This window comes from Molothrus aeneus, chromosome 4 (genome assembly GCF_037042795.1).
Source record: "Molothrus aeneus isolate 106 chromosome 4, BPBGC_Maene_1.0, whole genome shotgun sequence".
Lineage (NCBI taxonomy): Eukaryota > Metazoa > Chordata > Aves > Passeriformes > Icteridae > Molothrus > Molothrus aeneus.
The window spans coordinates 29,011,679-29,020,765 of record NC_089649.1 but is presented as its reverse complement, the minus strand read 5'-3'; the positions used below and the strand labels follow the sequence as shown (position 1 = coordinate 29,020,765).

The following is a 9,087-nucleotide window of genomic DNA, read 5'->3' as shown; positions in this document are numbered from 1 at the left end:
CCTGTTCTCAACAGAACCAAGTCTATTTGCAGTATTTCACTGATGACTGCAGTTCTGGAAGGCAGGGAGCTTGCTACCCCCAACCGCATGCAGTGACCATTCCCCTCCGTAACAAAAGGAGGTTTCCCCTTACCACAACAGGCAGGGCTTTGCTATATGAAATCAACTAGCAGAGTGGGGGACAGCTGAAGGTGTGCCCAGACCCCCCCTGAAATCCACTGCTACTGAGGATTCTACTGCATGGCACAATTTAAAGGGTGCTGCAGTACTGTCCCTGTTTCCGTGGATGTCTGTCCAAAGCTTTTGCAAGCTGGAACAGTTAAGGAGAGGCCCTAACACAAAATTATGTGAAGCATGGAATTTCAACATCCCTTCAGCTTATCTTACGCTCCTCCATGACAGACCCTCTCCCTCTATGAAGGCTGACACTGAGTAAAACTGGCCTTAAATAACACCAGCCTTTTACATGCCCTGCTAAAGACAACTTCAGCACACGACACAGCAGGTTCAGTTAGGAAGAGTGTAACTTTACAGGACAAAGCGCTGTGCCCTTTCCCTACATGGTATTTACTGACTACAGTATTCTTAGGCTGTATTTCAAGATGCCCCAAGCCCAGCAGGAAGAGTTGTCAGTTACACGCTCTTGGAACAACTTCAAGAGCTGCACAGTGGAGACCAGACTTTCCAGTTAATGACAAAGAGACAAATCAGTCCTGACATAACATTTATTGAGTATTTCCACTCTAGTAGATGAAAAGTCTGTACAAAACCAAACATTTCCTTTACTTAAACCAATCTAAAAACAGTCGGCTCAATTACAACCCACTACAAACACAATAGCTTCTTTGAAGCCATGGTAACACTTAAATATGGTTAAGACTTCAACGCAGAAATTTGGTTTGTTAGAAAGCTCAAGGGAGCTTTAGCTTCTCAAAGTTAAAAAAAAGGCAAAATCGTGTTTCACAGATACAGTCCACTGGAATCACCAACACTGGACAAATTAAGTACTTCGAGTCCTGAGATAACAAGGAATCCTGGTATCCTTTAGACAGTCTTCTGCTGTCCTTTCTTGCCAATGAGGGACTTGTGGATATGTGGTATTACACCTAAAAAAGAAGAACAGTTAAGACCATGCTATTTTTCTTCGATGATTTTCCTAAACCTCATGCTTCAAATAAAATGACAACACTAACTTCAAGTCTGTGACAGTTCATGCCACCCAAGCACCCATAAACAACAAGCACTGACATACCACCACCAGCAATTGTTGCCTTGATCAGAGAATCCAGCTCTTCATCTCCTCTAATGGCAAGCTGCAGGTGACGGGGAGTTATACGTTTCACCTTCAAGTCTTTGGATGCATTTCCTGCCAGCTCAAGGACCTGAAACAAGACCATTTTTTAACAGTTACACAATCAAGTGAGACCAACAGCACACTGTTAGCTGTTCAATTCTCTTCTCCAAATACAGTGTCACTGCTAGTGACAACAAGACAGCAAACAATGTCGCTTTTCAAGGGGTTCCTCCTTTGGAGCTCTGCATTTAGTTTTCCCAATAAAGGAGTTCTACAGCAGATATGACATGCTGTAATGGCCTATCCTCAAAGTTATTTCACGTACTGCATTTTTCCTACAAGGCACACTGCAGGAGCTGCTTGAAATGCAGAGTGATATTTCATGGTTTTTTGCTCTTTGAGACACTTTAAAGAATTCACAACCCCGTCCAAACTGGTCAAATACAGTAGGCACTTTTGGGGACTGACCAACTTGCTGGCACCCCTTGCAGGCATTTTACCTCAGCTGTCAGGTACTCCAGGATTGCAGCACTATACACAGCAGCTGTGGCTCCTACACGCCCATGGCTGGTTGTCCTGGACTTCAGGTGCCGATGGATGCGGCCAACAGGAAACTGCAAAATAACGGAACAGGCTGTGACGACAGAAAGGCTCTGCACAAAACCACGTTATGGGCAGCAAAATCCCAGTGGCAGAAGCACGGGCTGCATTTCAGAACTTGAGAATTCAGTTAAGAGACTGCATGCCAAACTCACATTAGCAACTTTCACGATTCCCAGCAATGGCCACAAGGGAATTGCTTTCCTCCCTGCATAGATATACAAAGATCTAAAACCGGCTGGGCGTGTTAATGTCTGGTTCACGATCCTTACATCGTTCCAGACAACAGCCAGACAGCAGTGTGTGAAGGTTTCACACTGCACAAATAAACCAACAGATGGAAGGCCCGCCTGACTTTCACTCACACACACCTCAGCTCATGCTCACCTGCAATCCAGCCCGCTGGGAACGGGACACTGCTTTGGTCTTGGTCTTCCCAGAGTCCTTCCCAGCTTTCCCACCAGCCTGGCAATGCCAAGAGAAGAGCAGACGCTGACGTCTCCCACCGCGCATGCGCCCCGCGCCTCCACCACCCCCTCCCCCCGCTCAGAGCCACCCGCGCCACTGCGAGGCGCGTGCGCGCCACCCGCCGCACCGCGCGGCACAGGCCGCTCCCCGCGCGCATGCGCGGCCCCCGCTCCCCATTCCCGGGGCGCCACTGCGCGTGCGACCACCCCCCCAGCCGCCCCCGCCCTCCCCCCACCGAGACCGTGCGCGTTACCCCCCCCCCCCCATCGTCAGCAGCACGGAACACGCCCGGCCCCAGCCGCCGCCGCCCGCCCCCCGAGCGCCCCCGCGGTTCCTCACCATAGCGAACCGGAGCGCAGTGCCACGCAGGGGAAGGCTGAAGCAGAGAGCGTCCCGCACGCACCGAGCCCGGGCGACAGCACCAACCTGTCCCGACCCGCCGCGATTCAAACTGCGCCCACTCCCGCCTTCCCCCGGTCCTTTATATCCGCACCGCGCGGCCGCATCCGGGAACCCCGGCCTCGCCGCCAGCCAATGGCCGCGGGCGGGGCGGCCGCTCTGCCCCAGCGACAACCAATGGTGAGCTGGGGCGGGGCCGGGCGCACGACGCTGGGGGCGGGAGAGGCCCCGCCTCCCCGGACAGAGACACCGCCGGGGGGGAGATGGCAGTGGGGGTGTCTCGGTCATGTCGCCCGCGGTGTGGGGCTTCCTTCGGCTCGGCGCCGGCGGCCTGCTCTGGGGCTGGGGCTCCGTGGGGTCACCGGCGGGAGAGACCCTGCCCAGAGTCACTCCACTCATTTTCGCGGCGCTGTGTATCGGCAGGTCCCGCTCCGAGCCTCGCCTGTGTGCTCAGATGGCTCCAGAGCCGCCGCACTGCCCGCGAAGCTTTCTTTCCATAATGGAGTTAATTGGCTTTGTGTGCAAAGCGCTTGAGGAGCAGCCTGGAGGAGATCATGCGCGGGTTTGGGATGAGGAGCTATTACACTGCCTTAGCGAGGACACGAGGCTGCTCAGGGGCGTCGAATAAAGCTCCCCCATCAACTCCTCAAAACTGCGGCCCTGGAGAAGTGCCAACGACTACACACGTGCTCTGATTTTTATTTTTTATCTCTTAATACCTAGGGCCACCCAGCCTTAGACCCCTTTGTGTACCCGGCTATTTCACAAACTGCAGTTAAAAGCAGTTTATCATCCATTCTGTTCCAAGTGTAACAATTAACTTAGTGCAAATTTCATCACCTTAATCACTTTGAATCCCTGCCTGTCTTTCCCTAAAATGAAGCCATAACCCACTTATTTTTTCGGGGCGCCGTGTTCAGTATGTTACCATTGAACCTCAGAGCTCGGCTGAGGGTGTTCTTGGTTAATCCTGTATTTTCAGCTTCAAAAAAGTAACATTTGGCTGTGCTCTTCCAGAACACAATTTGTGTTCTGTGTTATCTGAGAGATTTGCTGTTCATCTGTGAGCATGCAATGAGCTCAGGGAGAAACCTTGGCCTTTAGATGGCTGAATAGCTCTTTAGAGGGAAGACAAGCTAGATCTGTCATGCGCTTTAACCTGATCACAAACCCACCACTTGGGTAGGTGTAGCTTCTCCCTTGATATTGAAGAGTCCTGAGCACAATGAATACTCTTGCAGCCAGATGTTAAGTGGCAGGTAGAGCTGACACCATAAAGTCCTCATGAGGATGCTCTCCCCACCATAACTTTTCCCCTTTATTCAGGTCTACAACAACCGAAGTACTCGGAGCTCTAAGACAGGAGGATATGTCCCTAGAGCTTCACTTAAAGGTCTTTCGAGCTGTTCACACACGTAGTAAAGATTTAAAACTTTGTGGCTCTTCTTCCCCAAAGTCTGACTGCAAATACTTGGTCCCCTGGCTATGAAGGACAGCCTAAGGCCACATCATCAATGCCTGCAAGCCCCTGATTCAGTTCGGGCTTCTAGTCCCAGCTGCTGTCGCCTCCGGGTGGGGAGACCTACTTCCAGGCACAGGCACGGAGAGGCAGGACTGAATTGAGAGCAGGCACTCCTACATGCAGGGATCTGGCAGTTTGTTTTTATGTAACTGTCTGGTGCTTCTGTCTATTTGAAGCATCAGTTGTTTATACTCTCCTCCAGCAAGAAAAAAAAAGAGGGTTTGAAGGATTTTGGGGGGGGGGGATGGTTTAGTTTAGAAACAAACCTCAAGGTTTTACAAAAGCCTCCAGAACTTAAGATTTCGTTCAACATGCTGTTTAAAAACTATTTGTGTTCAAAATCAAGGATCCATGTGCCCTTTACCTTGCAGGAAAAGAGAAGCAAGTTGCAGGCCATAATACCCCTGTGGAACACCATTCACAATGTAGGAAGAAACAACAACAAAAAAAATTTTCTCTAGTTTCTGTCCACAGAAGTGCTAGGAAGAGGAACAAAAAAGCCTCCTATCAGATGGAGATATCCCTGCCACAGACATTCCCTGTTTCACACACATGAACTTTCCACATGGCTCACTTTGGCTGCCTGGAGCTCCTTACAGCTGGGATTACCTGGCAAAGCAGCCTAACACCAAAGGTTGAGCCAAAGCAAGGATATTTTTTACCATCCAGTTCAGGTTAGGGATGTGTCAGGTAGAGTACATGAAACCAGCCTCAGGTCGCCTCATGCCAGCTAACAAGACACTCTCATGAACACAACCTGAACTCCCCTCTCTGCTGTTTAAAGAGATAAATTGAAACAAACTTAGGTACTCAGAACAATCCCAAAGCAACTTTAGACCTAGTTGTGAGCACAAATAACTCAACCTCAATCCCACATGCATAAAAGGAGCCAAAGGGAGCATTTACCAACTCCAAGTTCCTAATGATATTTATAATGATATTTGTACTGAAAGCCTATCCCCAGATGTCTTACCTTTGAAGGCCACAGTGGTGAAGGGCTTTGCATCATTTACCCAGCCCTTGTGCCCCTGCTTTTTTTACTGTGGAGTTTTTCTGGTGCTTCTCATTGCTGATGTTGTGTGGGCTGTCTGTGCTGGGCAGGCTGTGCCTGAGCTGCTTCTGCTGCAGTCCATCACATGCAGCCCAGCATCCAGGCTACTGCAGTCCATCACATGCAGCCCAGCATCCAGGCTGCTGCAGTCCATCACATGCAGCCCAGCATCCAGGCTGCTGTAGTCCATCACATGCAGCCCAGCATCCAGGCTGCTGCAGTCCATCACATGCAGCCCAGCATCCAGGCTGCTGTAATTCATCACACACAGCCCAGCATCCAGGCTGCTGCAGTCCATCACATGCAGCCCAGCATCCAGGCTGCTGCAGTCTGTCACACACAGCCCAGCATCCAGGCTGCTGTAATTCATCACACACAGCCCAGCATCCAGGCTGCTGCAGTCTGTCACACACAGCCCAGCATCCAGGCTGCTGCTGCCTTGTCCTGACCACTTTCCCCCTGCCCTGGGAAGCTGGATGGCTTTGCTGGTGCCCTGCCTTTGGGGCAGCTCCTTGCTGAGAGGCTCTCAGCCTCGCAGTGGGAGCTGCTGGGTAAAGGTTACCTCTGCCTTGGAGAGAGAGTGGTACCTGAAGGACCTTCTCTGTTCTCAGAGCTTTAGGAGAATTGGGGTGTGGCGTTGCCTTCTTTTCTACTCTGCCTACTACTTGGTATTATTTCCTTATTATTTCCAATTGCCTCAAAAATAGAAACAAATTCTCTAAAGTGGGTACTGCTGCTCCCTCTCAGTAAGTACCGGGCTGCGAACATGATAATATTTGGACTTACTTGAGTTCATTTTTTGCAGGATTTTAGTTTCTGCAGAAGTGGTGGAGATCATCTTTAGTGGGCTGGCGAAGCATTCCCAGAAAGATCTTTGTACCACAGCCTTCAGAACTTTACAGTTTCTGGATCCTGCATAAGTTTAAGTGGGACATACATGTCGAGGTGCTCGGCTCTGCCGTGGTATTCCCAGGGTACAAATCTGGGTATCTGTGGAACTTCAAGAGCCAGGCAGCAGAGAGCATTTGAGAAATTAATTTTTTTTTTAGGTGAGAGTTAAGCAGTTCAGTTTTTAGTACACAGTTTTTAGTCAGAGGTTTTAGTATGCTGAACTTTGAACCGACTCCCCTTAGGTGAGTAATATAGTCCTTATGGGGTTTTTTTTTTTAGACATCACTTAAATTATTTAGGCTCTAGTTTTTGTGGTGAGATGAATTCCTGTATGACTTGCATTTGCCCTCAGGGTTCTTTCCTCTTGCAGAGGGTTCCCTTGTGCCCTTTTCCAGGACCTCTATCAAATAACAGGGTTCTGCTCTGCTGGTCTCCCTGATGGCTGCTGCATTTGGGTTCAGGAAAATCCCACCCTCTGTGGCTGCACTGCTGTATTGTTTGTAGTGATTAATGAATTCAATTGTTCAGCTTAACAGATATATCTGTTAATCTGTTATCTCTAAACAGCTTCACACATTGTAGGGATGAGATGTGGTGTGAGATATGTGCTGAAGGGATTACCATGGGCATGATGGCCTGCCGTTGGGGTGATAGGTTATCTTATCTACAGGTTGTAGGTGATTCTCATCACTGCAATCCAGCTGGAATAGGGAGTGACACTCAGGTGTCACGGTCCTGTTCTGCCCTTGCCAAGACATACAGCTTTTGTAATGTCTCTTTTTGTAACTCTCAATATTCCTCATTTAGGTATAAAGTGTCTACCCCTCCCCTTTGTGTTAGTAGCTAACAGAATATTTGACTACATTCTCACTTCCACTTCTCAAAAAATTTGTGATTTGGTATTTGAAATCCTCTGTGGCAGAGTTTGAGAATATGACCACTTTGCAGACAAGTCAAAGGGTTTACTCCTCTCTCCTTCCCCAAAGTTGGGATGCCTCTTTGGTAAGATTTGCACCTCTAAAATATACCTGGAAACACTTGTACATAGTACTACATATTTATATTTTGCACATCTAGTGAATCCATCACTGCCAATCTGTAAGAATCTGCAATCTGTTGTTCCCATAAACTGCACTTTTGGTGATTCTGTGTTTGTGCAAGTTCTTCTGAACCCAACCAGACTTACAGTGTCTCATTGGTAAGCTGCACTATTTCTGAATTTCTGATTGTGAATGAGACCCACTGTATTGGTGCCTCTGGGATCTTACTGAATGTAACTGAACTTACAGTGCTGAATTGGTTATAATAAAAAAAATAAACCTAGCTGCACCCAGACCCTCTGAGGACCAACTGGAAAGCAGGAGGGTTTATTTTCTGATGAATTTTATACTTGTAACAAAATACAAGTCTCTGTAATAGTTTTGCAGATAACACTTGCATGCTGATTTCAGAAAGACTTGAACTACCCCTATATCCACACTCTTGTTCATAGTACACCCTTGTATTTGCTATTAATAGTGTCACAAGGACTAGTCTGTATCGATTTTTATCTTGTTCTTGTTTAGCCAGCTCTGAAAGGAAACTACAGCTAGTTAGGCAAGGTGAAATGAGAATCTGTCAGAGATGGTGACAGCCAGAACTCCTTAACCTCATCCTTCCCACTCTCTTATACAGAAACTTATCCCTCAACACTCTTTGGGGTTTGCTTTGGTCCTCCACCTTCCTCCTATCTGAGCTCTGTTCAATATGGCAATTGAAGCTATATTTACATGATATTTTGTGTTGGCTATGAAGTCATTTGCAAGTACTTTACTCCAGTTTTGTTCAAGCTGGGGAACTCTGGGTGAATCTAATTTGCCTTGTGATACCTATGTCCCGAGGGCATTGTAATTAAATGGGCTTTTGCCAGCTATAGAAAATTCGTTATACCAGTTTGTTTGCCTAAGAAAGCAACTTGGAAAACATGAAAAAAAAAAGGGAAGAAAATCGCATTTTCCTGAAGGTGGCTTTTCCCAGGTTTTCAAACAAAATGCTCCCTTGCAGGAGCTGGAAATGGTTCTACATAACTTGTTCTGTGAACATGAAAAAAGAAATGCCACCTGCCCTTTGAAAGTCTGGAGAGAAAATTCACTGGGGGTGGGGCTTAACCCTTTCCTTGCCGAAGTCATTGCAAGTAGAAGGAATCCAACACTTCTTAGGTGGTAGGTGGTAGGAGGCAGCTACTACAGCTATCATTTCTTCCTCATGGTGCAGGTTGGGTTTGGTAGAGAAGTAACTGAAGATCACAACTGGAATGAGATCCTGTACCACACCTAACTTGTGACACAGACAGCCTAGCCCTCACTGAATAGTACATAATTAATAATAACATGTTCTCATTTTTAGCCATCTGCAACAAAGAACTGTGAGGTCCAGGGCCTATTTTCTACTGAGAACTTACCAGTTTCACAGAGCAAGTCAAGGTGTCAGCACAAATCCCACTGGATTCTGCCCTTTTCAGGATGGCCCTGGCTGTGGGGGACCCTCACCACCAAGAAGACCAGATGGAGGGGAGAAACGAGATGTTGTTGGGATCCCTGGAAGGATGACACCTTTCTACCTAACCCATGTCACTCCCTCCCTTCCTTCCTCCCTCTTTTACTATTAAATAAAACATATCAATAATTTGGCACCAACATCTAACCCTATTTAATCACATTTTAATCACGTTTTTGGGGTATATTTTAAATCATTCTGCATTTCATCTGCTGTTTTTGTCAAGACCTAGTCTCCTCTGCTCTTCTGTGTTTAAACCAGACTGTAATTTTTCTCTCTAGTTTAAAATAAAACAAAAACAGCGGCAGAAAGTTGCACTTCCCTAAG

The 9,087-nt window shown here is 47.6% G+C and overlaps 1 protein-coding gene across 2 annotated transcripts; it reads right to left on the bottom strand.

The window, feature by feature from the left end:
- Positions 1-711: 711 nt before the first annotated feature.
- On the bottom strand, positions 712-2,906 carry H2AZ1 (H2A.Z variant histone 1). Of its 2 annotated transcripts, XM_066549017.1 has the most exons (5): positions 2,702-2,906; positions 2,282-2,359; positions 1,795-1,908; positions 1,253-1,382; positions 712-1,106 (listed from the first exon to the last, which is right to left on the bottom strand). In XM_066549017.1, the coding sequence occupies exons 1-5, from the start codon at positions 2,702-2,704 to the stop codon at positions 1,045-1,047; spliced, it is 387 nt and encodes a 128-aa protein (XP_066405114.1). In that variant the 5' UTR covers positions 2,705-2,906; the 3' UTR covers positions 712-1,044. The 2 variants fall into 2 exon arrangements, with proteins under 2 accessions (XP_066405114.1, XP_066405113.1); XM_066549016.1 differs by lacking the exon at positions 2,702-2,906 and having other exon boundaries at positions 2,282-2,407.
- Between the last annotated feature and the right edge of the window lie 6,181 nt (positions 2,907-9,087).